General features: G+C 46.6%; 1 protein-coding gene across 2 annotated transcripts in view; it reads right to left on the reverse strand.

Annotated features, from left to right (window-relative positions):
• The window catches only part of NIN (ninein), a 99,554-nt gene that overhangs the window by 73,350 nt on the left and 11,275 nt on the right, over positions 1-14,929 (reverse strand). For both annotated transcript variants that reach the window (XM_065403007.1, XM_065403008.1), the window contains exon 2: positions 14,477-14,558. In XM_065403007.1, the coding sequence (XP_065259079.1) occupies positions 14,477-14,558 (82 nt within the window). The remainder of the gene's footprint in view (positions 1-14,476; positions 14,559-14,929) is intronic.

Genomic DNA, 14,929 nt, shown 5'->3' on the forward strand with positions numbered 1-14,929 from the left:
TCAGAGATCTACAACCTATCCTGAAAGATGATCCTTTACTCTCACAGATCTTGGGAGACAGACCTGTCCTCGCTTACAGACAACCCCCCAACCTAAAGCAAATACTCACCAGCAACCACACATCACTGAACAAAAACACTGACCCAGGAACCTATCCTTGTAACAAAGCCCGATGCCAACTCTGTCCACATATCTATTCAAGTGACATCATCATAGGGCCTAATCACATCAGCCATACCATCAGGGGCTCGTTCACCTGCACATCTACCAATGTGATATATGCCATCATGTGCCACCTCTTGCGAGCAGTTCCCATTCCTCCACCATATCAGACATCACCAGCTTGTTACCAGTAACGGTCTTAATACACCATCAGACAGAACTGGCTGTACTCTGAAAAGTGATACTACAAAATGGCATCGTCTTGAGCTCTGTTTACTGTCCCTCACTGACTTCCAGACCGAATTCGCTCAGTTTGCAAGTAGATAGGTTTCAACGTCAGCCTTCCAAACTCAGCCTGGGATGTGAAAGTGATGACAAGCCATTTCCTTCTTGCCCATCACCAGTAATGAAGATTACTGCATGCCTAATTACGTACTCTGTTACACATGCACTGCTCCATGCTCTTCAGAGTCCCACCCTCAGGACCTGTGCAACCCTCCCTTTCAATGGATGCGGTACTTTTAATCTAAAAGTCTGAAAGCAACCCCGCAAGTGGGGGGAAATGAGCACTTGAGGAGTGGGCCATCCCCAGAAGGCACTGATGTTTTGATTGAAATAAGCAACCAATCTTACCTACATGACAAGCAGGGTACATGTCATAGCTTGCACGGTGCATTATAGAGCTAATGTCAACTGCAACCCCTTTTAGTTGTCTGTAATTTTGGGGAGGCGAGTCTCTTAGCTCTTCTCACAACCAAAATTTCAAGCTTCCCTTATGGGAACCTTCTAGACTTGGCAGTGAATTTCCCAGCACCGTTGAAAAGAGGGAAGTTGTGCTATTTTTAGCATAAGTCATTCAATGTCTGGAATTTGGTCAAATTAAATGGAGGATCAAATTAACCAGGGATTCAATTAAGGGAATGCTTCGTTTTGCTCGGTTTGTTAACTTTTGTATTTAAAAGTCCCACAAGGCTTTTTGGCCATTTGTAATGCACTGAGGCAGCGGTGAAGGCAGTAGCTTTTTAAAATTTTATTTGAAGAGAGCTCTGGTACAAAATAAATACAAGACTGCAACAGCAATAAAGACCAGAAAAGCCATTCAATTATTGGGAAAAAAACCCCAAAAAACAACCCACATAGGGCTCTAAGAAAGTTATAGGGGCTTTATAACACCCCCCCCCACCCCCCGTGTCATCTTGGATAGTATTCCTTTAGATATGGATGCCATCTTCAAGCTTGTTAGAGGGAAAATATTCTGCAAGTTAGCTATGCAATGAATTATAAAATACACAGGACTGGGAACGCTTTGATTTTTCCAGACTTACACGCCATCCATATATATTGCAGCTCTGGGGAACAAAATCTGTGCGCACGTTTGAACAAGATTTGCTGCAGCTGGGAGCTCGCACATGAAAGTTGTGTGATGAAGGGCGCAGATAGACTGATTAAGAGCCCAGAGAACAAAAGCAAACCTTATCACTGCTATTAAAGCTGGACTAACACCGAGCAATCTCTACCCCACAGCTTTCTCGGAAATGCTAACATTTGGGGCTGCTTACTAGCCCATTTATTTTCTCCTGCCCCCCTCCACAGCCCCCACCGAAAATGCTCTTGCCATGCTGCAGTCTTATTTCTCAAAGGCAGAAACATCTCTAGATACAGGCCTCCCTAAAAAGGTTTCAGGGAAGGTGAGAAACAGCTTGGTAACAATGCCGCTATTGCTAGATCTACTCCCCGACTCCTTAAATCCCAGCAGAATCCAGCGTCTGTTTTGGTTTTTCTAAATGCTTTGCACAACTCCTGTTAGCAAACAAAAGGCTTTTGAAGACACAGGCTACATCTACACTACAGGGGGGGGGTCGATTTAAGATACGCGAATTCAGCTATTCGCGTAGCTGAATTCGACGTATCAGATCCGACTTACCCTGTTGTGAGGACGGCGGCAAAATCGACTGCCGCGGCTCCCAGTCGACGGCGCTTACTCCCACCTCCGCTGGTGGAGTAAGCGCGTCGATTCGGGGATCGATTGTCGCGTCCTGACGAGACGCGATAAGTCGATCCCCAAGAGATCGATTTCTACTCGCCGATTCAGGCGGGTAGTGTAGACCTAGCCCCAGAAGAACCACCTCTGAAAACAGAACTTGACACTTGTGCTATTTGTGAAAAGGACGGTGAGATTGTGCTTGGAATGGAAAGGCCTGACTTTCTAACATGTATTATGCCTAAACCCAGCTGGCCAATGAGTCTAAGGGGACTGGACATTTCTATCTCCAGACTGCAAGGGAAAATGATGTTCCGCAAACTTTACTTAAGGGCAGGGACAGACCAATGCTTCTTTCTAGCCTGATTTCCGATTCCAAAGCAGTAAGGAATGAGTGAGAGACGATACGCCATGATCTGTGCACCTCAACTGCACTGCTGGTGCAGCACACTGCTTAGAACAAAGCCTTATTGTTGTGAGGTGATTTTGCAATACCCCCCTTCCTTCCCTGCATTTAATTATCCTGAAGTGGAATGGTCTCAGCCAATCAAAACCCAGGGAATGCTGGAAAAGTACTGACCCATAACTGTACATTTCTCATTTATAGGATTCCCAGCACTCCAACTGTCTTAGGCTTCTGATTTGCATAATCACTGGTGCACCGTTATTTCTACACCGTACAGTGCAGGTCTCAGAGCCCAGGGCTACAGACTCAGCCCTCCAGGACTTGTGCTACAGCACTAAAAACAGCAGTGTAGACACTGCGGCTTGGCCTCTGAAGGCCACCCCCCCTCCCGAGGCTGCAGAGCTCAAACTCCAGCCCGAGCCGCAACATCTGCCCAGCTGTTCTGAGCACCATGTATGGATCTTTAGTGGTGGTATGGGCACTGTCTACCTCCAAGTGGGAGGAGACCAAGGTTGAACTGGGTGGGATCAGAAGCTGAGGTGGCCATGTTTGTTGTGGCTATCCACAGACAGATGGGCAGTCCCATCTTAGCATGAAGGTGTGAGAACACTTCAATATTAAAAAAAGCACAACAACAACAAAAACCAACAGAAAACAGACCCAACATAAAGGTGCTTCATGGTTAGGAAGTCCTAAAAGTCACGGTGGTTCCAGGGTACAGTTATTTAGCCAAGAACAGAGTTATCTTGCAAACAGGAAGCATCCCCAGCTACTGTGAAAGTCCTCAAGGAACACTGTGAAAGTCCTCAAGTTTCACCCCACCCCCCAAGGCATTATTTCTCAGAGGAGGGCATAAAAAGTAGTTCTACAAACAACTATCCAGTTGCAACTGTTCGTCATTTCAGAATTATAAGCATTCAAATTACAGCAGCTGGAGCAGGAGCTATTTTTAGTATAGCAATATTTATGTAATTCAAATTCATATTGAGGAAAATTTGCATATACATTTGCTGGCAAAATGCTGAAGAAAGTGACCAACACATCCAGAGCACAGCATGTTTTGGTGCTGTTTTTTAACCGAGCTGACGTATGTATCTTAGTTTCAGCTTAAGTTACGAACACTACTACAGCCAGGACAGATTGCTTGGGCCCAAGAAAATGGCAGAGAAACTTTCAAATCAATGTGATATGCTAATGAAGGTACACATGAGGCTGAGCTCGATGCAGACATAAAGGAGCGGCTAGGTAAAGGAAAGCTAGATGGTATTTAGGTACAGGGTATTAAAAGAAGTTTGTTAGCATGATGTGTACTCTTAGGTGTTTTTGGAAAGACCGATCGTATTAAAAGCTCTTCCTGACCTCTGGTATTCCAGGGTGTGAACAGGAGACAGGTCAAGTCATTGCTTTCCACAGAACCTCGGGCTATCATCTTGCCAAGAAGAAGCTGAATGAAGACCAAATGAGGGTTGGTGGGGGATGCACTGACTTTCAATGAGATTTAGGTGCCTAACTCACTTTGGAAAAAATCTTACCTAGTGCCTAACCTTCTACTCTTAGCTTGCAATTAATTATCGGATAAAACTTGACAGGCAGACTGATCTTTATGGTAGCACCTGCCTAGATTAAGTCCAGAAGGGACCATTATGATCATCTAGTCAGCCCTGCAGTATAACGCAGGCAGGCATCACTGTGTGGAATCTTTAGCATTTAGCCCAATAGCTTGGAATTGAAATAACATAGTTTAAAGTGAGACATCCACTGTTGACGTAAAAACTACAAGTGATGGAGAATCCACCACATCTCCTGGTTATCTGTTTCGGTGAGTAAATGCCTCCATGGTTCAAGCGTCAATCTTTATTTTCTACCTCCTGGAACCAAATAGAGTACTTCAAAACTACGCTCTAGTCTCAGACCTTTGGAGTAAGGAGAAGAGATGAGATTGAATCAGTCCTTCCAACCCTTGCGGCAAATGTTCCCCTATTATTAAGGACAGACTTTGCTTTCCTAACCCAAGCATCAAAATCCAGCTACCACACAAAAGGGGTTTAAAATGAAGGATGCCACTACCCTGAAAGCCAGTCATTTCAAGGGGAAATTAATTTCTTTACTGCTCAAGATTCTTTAAAAAGAGACCAAATACTCCTAGTCATTGCAAACAAAGTCAGCCAGGCTACCACCGTACAAATCACATTAGAGAGATAGAATCTAGTAAATCCTAATCCCCAGAGATACCAGGCATCGTCTAAACTCCTCTTAGGCCCTATTTCACACTTCAGTCTTAGCAATGTGCAGCCACAAAACAGCAAGCTACTGAGGCCTGCTGGAGCCGTTTGTCTGGCAGAGCAGAAGCTGCTGGAGTTTTAAAGACACAAGACCCCTTTTCTATGAGGCGCAAGGTCCCTCCTATAAATGAATCATCGCCTGTCTGAAGGCCCCAGTTGTGAAAGCTGATTGCATGGGCACTCTCAGGCCCACATGGATGGCGCCCGACTGCAGAAAGTTTCCCATGTGAATCCGCTTGCAGAACTGGGGCACAAGCAAAGCCAGGGAACTGGAACAGACCATACATGTCCAGCAGAGAGAGTCTAATTTTAATTAATGGAGATATCCTATCTCCTAGAACTGGAAGGGACCTTGAAAGGTCATCGAGTCCAGCCCCCTGCCTTCACTAGCAGGACCAAGTACTGATTTTGCCCCAGATCCCTAAGTGGCCCCCTCAAGGAGTGAACTCACAACCCTGGGTTTAGCAGGCCAATGCTCAAACCACTGAGCTATCCCTCCCCCCGTGGGATGATAGTCCCACGATGGCTAGGAACATTCACAGTGCTTGTAAGTTATTCCCAATATGCCTTTTGGGGGGCAGCATTAGGTGATCAGTTCTGTTCTCTCCAATATTTGTGTATCATGAGCGAACGCAGCAGCCAACTGCATGTGAGTACTGCAGTAAGCTGGTCTTCAATTTGTTTAGAGCATTCTTTTAATCTTTAACTCCATCCTGATAATCCACTCCTAACCAGGCTTCTAAAACACAAAACCCTACTTCTTATTTGCTGCTACAGAAAAAAGCCTGATTAATTTTACACACGACTGATTTTAGATTTTTTTTTTTTAATCTGCTTTATTATCCATCAACCAATTTTCCCTCCAATTCTATATGGAGAAACAGGTGCATTCTACTTGGTTAAACATGAGACAATAAGTGACTCCATGTTAACCGACAACCACTGAAGTTATTATGGATCAGTGCTCAAATGGCTCATTGCAGGATGGGAGCCCAAGTCAGAACACCCAGGGCAAAGGCAGTTTTAAGAGTCCAAATGTATATGAAGCACAGCTACTATTTTTCTGCCATAAATTTATTTTCACACACACACACACACACACACACACACACACACACCACTCTTTTGAGGTGGCTGAAATCTCTCAACCACAATCACTTGCTCCGTGGCGGAACGTTGGCTGACAGAGTGGACTCCTAGGATCCTTTAACTCTCCACTCTCCGACTTTTTCTCTGTCTCTTCCACAGCCAACATCCTCCTCCTGTTTTCTAGGCAGGAGTTAATGCAGCACTTCTTCAGGCCAGAGGGTTGGACAACCAGCCACTTCCAAGCCAGGTGGGAATTCTGGATGGCAACTGGTGCCCTTAGTCTGAGATGCTGATGCTCCGGTTCAGAAGTCAGCTGAGTTTTTCCTTGCAACATCAGCCGCTACCCCCAGGGGTTAAACACAGACTGCCAACAGGACAGGGAGCGCTCCCTGCATCAGCCACGGAGGAAGGGGAAGTATGGGGAGCCCTCCCCTACTTTCAACAGAGCAGGTGGAGCTGCTTACTTGGATGTATGGCTACCCCCAGGCTTTACATCTGCTTAATAATGGAGCAGAGTAGGTCCCTTCCCTGAGAGAGGTGCTTCCAGCCGATTCACAATCCAACGTCCTTCCCAGGAACGCCACCACGTGCGAGAGGAGAACCCCCCAAAGTGCACATTTCACCAGACTGGCTGCGGCTGTGAAGCAAGAGAGCTGCAACCTCACCCACGCCCACAAACCCATCCACTGGGCCAAGTCCCCAGCCAGCTCCCTCTGCAGGAAGTGCTTATGCAGCAAGAGGCCATTCTTGTTCCTTTCTCTTCTGACATTGCAGTCTGGCACGTCCCCTTTGAACGCATCGTTACCCGAGAGAGCTCCGATCCAGCGCTGTCACTTCTCTGAAGTCAGCAGGAACCCAGGACACTCCGTGCCCTGTGAGGCAGAACCCACCGAAGGGAGAATGGCTGCATCGGAACGAAAGCCACTGACGAGACAGTCAAGCACATCAGAACGAAGCCCTTGGAGTTTCGTTACGTGAGATTCCTGCTGGATCAAAGGGAGCTCGCTGGCGCGGCAGGAGCCCATTAGAGAACAGCCGTCTCAACCTCGGCTTTGCGCATGCAGGGCACTCTTCAAGGCAAAAGCCCCCTGCTGCCACTCCTGCCGTCTGCCCCTCCCCAGTGAAACACACACACAGCCCCGCAGCATCACTAATTCCATTATTCCAGCGAGCACACAGGCCGTCTTACTACCTGCCTTTCCTGGGGAAACTCAACCTCCTCCACTACCGCCAGCATGTCTCTGAATCAGCAAACTCACCCACGGGCTTCAACCCAAGTGTCCGGACCAAGTGCTCCCTCTGTTACTCAAGATCAACTGGTTTAGCTTCCTTGACCCCACCTTTTTCTCCAAGAGAAAAACCTGCACAAAATCCTGTCCCAAATGCTGGGAGCGCTCCCCAAACATCTCTTCCTCACCCCCTGGGTTATCTTCTAGCAGAAGCAGAAATCAATAACCAGGAAGCCAACATGAGTCACGGCAACAGGCTGGATTCTTCTGGCCTCCCTACTTCTAACATTGTTTCAGAGTCGTGCAGGTTTCTCAAGGAAAATACCGAGACGGGCTGACTGGCTCCTTTGCTGCCTGCCAAACTGAAAGCTCACTATGAGCACACAAGTGTTCCCGCAACCACAAGCTTGATTCCTCCTCTGCACGCAACAGCTGTTGCGATAGGCTATGCTTTATGCGTCAACTGGAGTGAGTCATTCCCTCCTGAGCAGAGACCAGCTTCGAGTTCAAGAATGAAGTTCCCTGAAGCCCATTTCTGAACCAATCCCACCCCCCCAATTTGAATTACGCCCTCATGTAGAGCAGCGTTAGCTTACCAGGCACATGGACAGAGGCTTTCACAAAAGAACAAGTGCAGCATACATGAGGAAGAATCACAGCCTGAAAACCTATGAATTTTTTTTTTTAAATCTCATTATTTCTGGGGGGCGTGATTGGTGATTTTTGAAAGCTTGGGGCTGACAGTGCTGAAATTACGTTACTTGCTGAAAATTTGATACCAACAGCATTAGAGAGAGGAATTTTGCTCTAAATTTTAAGAAAAAGTGAACACCTCTACATTTTGCCAGCTTGTCAAAATGCATTAAATATACTTTCCTTCCAGGCCTATTGGACTCCCTAGCTGACACATAAGCCTTTGGATTTCATGACATTCAAAATCCAGATGACAAATATTACTCTAATTATGTTGTGTCAATTGCGATGGCCTACACGGGCCCAGAGAGTTAAAGGTTGTACAGTGACAGGGTCACGTTAACACAAGTAAGTGTGGTTCAGGGTTTCCAGTACAGAGACCTTGGCCTGCTTAGTACCATGGCAGATGCACTAGAAAATTCATGCCGAAGTTTGGGAGTTTATTGATCAAGTTACACAAGGAAAAAAAAGTTATTCTGGAATTGGAAGGGAGTGTTTATACATAACTATCCCAATCAGAATTCCTTTTTCAGGGGGAGGATGTCCGTCTCATTTTCTCAAGCACTCCTTCCTGCTGGGGAAGAACTGAGCTTCAGAATTAACCCTGAGTTATAAAGGAGTCCTTTTCCCTGCCTTTGACAAGACCAACACAAGAGGGAGAAGAGACAGGATAGTAAAGGTGTGGGATGAGGGGGGTTGGGGGAATACAGCTTTTGTTGATGTTCTCAGCATAGAAGGCAGCTAGTTAGTCATAGATGGATGCTATGGACTGGCAGGTTGACCGCGACAGCTGTTGCTCTGAACTCTGGCTCACTTCCCCAGTCTGGGACGTGACCTGGCTGATGCCTCTCCTTTATGGGTCTCTCTCATGCTGGGCAGAGCAGGACGGACTCTCTCATCTTGTTGTGTTCTTGCCATGTGGTACAGCTGGCTTTGGGATCAGGTGAAAAGCCAAGAGAAGTAGAACAGGAGGAAGATAATGGAAAGCAACACATGAGAGGGCAGTAAACAGCAGGCTCTTGCGTGTATCAGGGTGGGTCCTCACTGGAGCAGCAGCGATGGTCAGGTATTCCCACTGGTGCCTGGAGGCCTGGCTGTTTCAGTGATATGATGGTCCTTGAGGCTCACACAGAACAGAGTCTCTGGAGTGAAGTGAAGGCTGGCCGGCCCTCCCCGCCCGTCTGGGAATCCCTCAGTCAGTTCCCCACCCCCTACCCTTTTTAAGGGCCACAAAAAGGGGCGATAGGAAGAATAGCCTATCCTCACACTATCCTGCTCATCCGTCAGGCCTAATCTCCAACACTCCAATTTTAGTCCAAGAAGTGTGGGACTGGAAATCAGTGTTCACCAGACGTGGTCTCACCAGTCCCTGAGTTGCATCAGTCGGCCTTTTTGTTTGGACTTACCAAGTCGTTTGTCTTCTTTAGGTACCTTTCCCCAACAAGATTTGTTAGAAGCGACTGGAATGTTGTATAAGATTTCCTTCACCTTCCCACAGGTGAGCTCACAAGTGGGGTGGGCTTGCCAGGCCCCAGTTACCCTCTTCTATTGGAGTTCATGCCCCTACTGCTTCGGTTTGGTTACCGTTTTCATTGGGATAACCCAAAATTCGGCCCTTCCTAGAACCATTATTTTGAAAATATAAGTTCCTGAGCATCTTCGTTGGATGATGATTCACTACTGAACACAGAGCACCAAATTAGTCTTGGTTCATCGGCATGCATGGGCATGGTCTGCGGTGCTCTACATGCCAGCTCCATGCCGATGAGCTGGAAGGGAATTAAACAAATAACCTCATCCCCTTACAAGAGACCAGCTATCCTCCCCGCCCCCCGGCTCACAGAGGGGACTGGTTGATTTGCATCATGAAATGATGTGAACCATAGAGCTTGTTGGTATAGTTTCAAGATCTGCCACCTTTGGCAGCATCCCTTTAAACAATTTCAAGAGCTCAGAGAATGAGATGAAAACCTGTCAGCTTCTAGACCAATGTTTCAAGGGAAAAGTTACAATTTTTGTTGCATGGTGCCTTGCCATCAGGCATGGGATTCTCCACATTCACTGTACTAATACATCTGCCAAGAACAGCTTTCCACTCAGTTCTTTGGAAGGTTTTGTTTTTTGGGGTGTGTGTGTGTGTGGGGGGGGGTGTTTGTTTGACAAAAACCACACAATTCTCTGCATTTGTATAAAATTTCACTTCACTATCGATCCCTCTAGATAAGAGAGGGCGATCAGAAATTTAAGATCTAGGAGAAGAATCCAGCATTTTTACTGGACTTAAAGTTAGCCCCTTGTTAAGCCATCTCTTATTTCCTGGATTTCCTGCTGTCCCCTGCTCAGAAGCACAGAAAGGATTACATGATTTACATACAGATGTGACATAACAAAGGGAGATCCTAACCACAGATTCTAAAGGCCCAATTTTCAGTTGTTCAGCACCAGAATTCCAGCTGAAGTCAAGGGGGAGCTGCAGATGCTCAGTGCCTCTGGGGAAAAAATAAATAAATAAATCACCATTTAGATCTTACTCTATGATAGACAGCTAGGAGGGCTCCCCAGATTATGTTTAGCATTCCTCAGATTGCCCGACTAATCCTAGAAAGGGCTGGACATTGACAATAGTAAGTTCCTCTCAGCCACGCAACTTTCTGGGGAGGATGAAGAACATATAAACCTAGCACTGGTCCATAATCCATTTCCTACTTATCCAAGAGCTTGAAATGACAGGCTGAAACAAAGAAAGGAGAACCAGGAGAGGAATGGTTAACAGACCCAAAGGCAGTGAGAGGTCTGAAGCATTACATCTCTGTATTGTCAGCCCCAATGAGCTTCATTTCTGAGGGCTTTTACTTAGCTTGTCCAGAAATCTTTGTGCCAAATGACTGACCTGGAGCTTGGGTGAGAAAAACAGAGATGGTTCAAACAAACACTTTCCTTATAGAAAGGAACTCTCTCAAGTCACTCTTAGAACTGGGTAGAACAGAACGCTCTATGGTTTTTTAAAAAACTGGCATATATTCTTTGCATTTCCTGCTGTTGTCATACTTGTATCTTGGACATCTGCTGCATTAAATAGGATTTTTCTTCCGGTAGCATGCTCAGCATTTCTTTTGCTCTATGCGAGATTTCAGGGCATACTGGACCTTCAGCTATGTTTCAATGCCATATTTTTGGAACTCTCAGCTCCTGGAAAAGCAGTCCAGTTGTTTTCCCTCAGGAAGACCAATTATTCTGATGGCTTTAAGTCCAATTTGTTTCCCCAATATCGTCAGTCTGTTTAGCATGTTATTTGCTTTAATGAAGGCGACAGAGAGACTTCAGCTCTCAAGTCCCATCTCAAATGTTCTGTCAGCACTCTGTCCCACTAACTTGGCCTCTATGTCAATAAATTGGTCATCCGGGGCGTGAGTTGTCAAACTTAGTAACTGGAGATGCAGTAGCAGCCTGGACCCCTCATGTTTGCTTCAGTTTCAGACAGAATTCCCTTGAGAGTTGCAGGGCCCCAGCACTCCCACAGCAGGGCTCTGCACAGCTCCCAAAGATGGCTGCTCTGGATTTCTCCCCGTGTCTTTCAGCCTTTAGAAGCTCTATCCTGGCCTCTCTCATTGTTGATGTTGTGCATTAACAATGGGGGGAGGGATAGCTCAGTGGTTTGAGCATTGGCCTGCTAAACCCAGGGTTGTGAGTTCAATCCTTGAGGGGGCCACTTGGGGATCTGGGGCAAAAATCAGTACTTGGTCCTGCTAGTGAAGGCAGGGGGCTGGACTCGATGACCTTTCAAGGTCCCTTCCAGTTCTAGGAGATGGGATGGGATATCTCCATTATCCCTTACAAAATCTCTGCAAACAAGCTTAACCTCGAAACGGGCAGATGTTTAAGTTTACTAGGGAACTAATACCCCCTTACACAGGGATAGGTGTCTTCTCTCACAGTCTGCTGGTTCTTCCCCAGAGGGTCCAAACTTCCCAGCTCACCGAGTGGGATCCCCGATTTTTCCCAGCTTCTATTGCCAGTTACCATTTTCCACCTCATCTCCCTCCCACCCGCCACTAGACTGGGGCACTAGCTTTACGGGAAAGGAGGAATAAGTCTTCACCAGGCCTGTGATGCTGCTTTAGCCAGCCACTAGGAGTTAAGGAAAAATTAAGAGTGCATATTCCATTCCAGGACTGAAACTCCCACCTGTACCACAGCCTAGGAAGCAAGTCACCCAGGAGCTGTCTGTTGGTCCCACGTCTTCTGTGCCACAATGAACTTGTAGCAACTGAATCTCAGGGAAAGAAATTGCCCAAAGAGGTGTGGGTTTGCAAGTCCCTGTGCCACTGCAATGCTAGGAAACTAACAGGGCTCCCCACACATTTTTTACATCTTTCACAAGGAAAACGCAAGGGATTCAAACTACTGCATTAACGTATGGGAGATACCTAACTCCCACCAGAACTTAGCTAGCAATGACCGCTGCCCTGGCAAGCTGATTGTTATACTCAGAGCTAGTAGCAATAAGAGAAGCCTTCCTTCAAACTAAGAGGACACAAACTGAAAGCTAGTCATATTTCTGTCACTCAAAAAGTGTCATTTAAGGCTGAGACCTTAAGAAATAAACGGCATATTACAGCTTGTTACATAGAACAGGTTTTCTTCAGAAAGCATTAAGCCAAGTCTGCACTGTTGGGATTCCTTTCTTGTGTTCGCTAGATTAATTACTCAGACATTACAACTAGCAAAACTCCTGTGTGGCGCAGAGATCCGTTTCTCTGCCCCAGCGATGTGCACAGCTACAAAACCACCACATGGAGCTGCAATCTGGGTTTGCACACTTGACCTTTCCTGCTGCAATCAGACCACACGGAATAATCATCAAGCAAGCAGAGGTCATGGGCCTAATCCTCATGATATAATTTCTCGCAGAAGGCAGCAGCAGAACCAGCTCAGACTATAGAGCGTGACAATTTTTGTTGTTCATTTAAAAATTCATCTCAGCTTTTCTGGGCACACCTGGTCACTTCCTTTCAGGCTCCTGTGAAGAACTAGACAATGAACCTAGCATTCATCACACTGAAGTTACACAACGCCTGTTGAAGGTCACCAGGGAGTAGACAGGATATAGAGTCATTACATGCTGGCGTCCCATGTAAGTGCACCATCTTCATGCTCTCCACCAACAAGCATTAGTGCTGGCTATATTCTCCATCCATTCCTCCCTCCCTCCCCCACCCATCTTTTGCCTGGTCTACACTGGGGGGGGGGGGGGGGTCGATGTAAGATACGCAACTTCAGCTATGGGAATACCGTAGCTTAAATCGCTGTATCTTATTCCAACTTACCTCCCGTCCTCACGGCGCAGGATCAACGGCCGCCGCTCTCCCGTCGACTCCGCTACCGACGCTCGCTCCGGTGGAGTTCCGGAGTCGACGGGGAGCGCGTTCGGGGATCGATATATCGCGTCTCTGAGACGCAATATATCGATCCCCGATAAATCGATCGCTACCCGCCGATACGGCGGGTAGTCTGGACGTACCCTTAATGATCACTCAAATGATGCAAGGAACTGGCTTGCTTTTTGTGGTGGGGGGAGGGGGCAAAGACTTGAAGTGCCTCTATTTGAAATGTGAGATTAGCTAGGTTGTTCTATTCAGTTATAAAAATCTCAAATTATCAGTGTCAATATTACAGTAGCCTGTAGAGGCTGAAACTAAGATCAGAGCCCCACTGTGCCAGATAACAAGACCCAGTCCCTGCCCTGAAGAGCTCACGATCTAAATAGAAGAGACAGAATTGAGAGGGAAAAGGAAGTATCATCCCCATTCCACAACTGGGAAACTGAACCACAGAGACATTAAGAGACTTTGATCCACATCTCCCAAGTCCCAGTCCAGCACCTAAACCATACGACCATCCTTTCTCCCTAACTTATTAAACGGAGTAATTTTACCGTCTCACCCGGCTTCACTAAAAGGAGAGGACAGCAGTACACAGCCGTGCAGATCTCTTCACCCAATGAGGGCTAGTTATCACACCATCACCCAAAACCAATGTCAGCATTTCTCCAAAGTTCAGGAGTTTGGAAGGCCCATCTTAATTGAACAGCTACGGATTCATCAGTTTGTCTGTACTTGTTTGTGTGAGGCTCCTAAAACACTGGGGCATATACAACACAAGGGGTTACTAAGGGAGGTTGTGGTATCCCCATCAGTGGAGGTTTCTAAGAAGAGGTTAGACAAACACCTGTCAGGGATGGTCTAGGTAGACTTGGTCCTGCCTTAGCATCGTGGGCAGGGCTAGATGACCTCACAGTCCCTTCCAGCCCAACATTTCTTGCTGAGTTCTGAGACACAGGGATTCCAGAAGTCCTCATGCCTGTCCAGGCATCTAGACCGTGGTGAGAAATGGCATATAAATGCCCAAAAAAATGTGCATAAAACCAAACACATTTTCTACCATCGATCAGAATTCTCCCCTCCTCCACTTCCAGGAGGTTCTTAAAAGGAAAGTTCTGCCAAAGGAACACGAGAAAAGCCTCTGCCTCAGTCAGCCCCAGCACTTGTATCCACGTCTCTCTCTAAATGCTGCTGGGGTCCTCTTCTCTCAAGCACAGAAAAGGTTTCTTCAAGCACATTAAGAGAAATGTTACCTGGTTCTTGGAAGTCATCCTCGTTCGATAAGGTTCGGGATAAGATAAGGATCAGCGCTTCTTTAAACTGGTCAAAGTGGACCTTGAAAGAGAGAAAGACAAATAAATAAGTCAACCAGCACAGAGCCTTTAACATGGGCAAGGAAATCCGGGGTAAAAGTCTGAAGTGATACTGCATGACTCACGCAAGGGAGTCTGTTTAAGCAGATGGCGCTCCATACGTACCCAGGCCACTTCTTTGAATGCACAGATTTGTTTAAAACCAAAACCTATTGCAAAAGTCTCAAATGAGTCTCAACATGAAGAGACATCCCTTACTTATGTGAATGGCAAACAATGCCTAGAGTACAGCTGTGTGACAGGAAAACCATTTTGATGCTTCAGGTGGATTCTTCTGTAGACCAGGGATCATAATGGTGCTTCCTACCAAACCGCTCGCAGATCAGTGACCCC

Source organism: Emys orbicularis, chromosome 4 (assembly GCF_028017835.1).
Source record: "Emys orbicularis isolate rEmyOrb1 chromosome 4, rEmyOrb1.hap1, whole genome shotgun sequence".
In the NCBI taxonomy this organism is placed as follows: Eukaryota; Metazoa; Chordata; order Testudines; family Emydidae; genus Emys; species Emys orbicularis.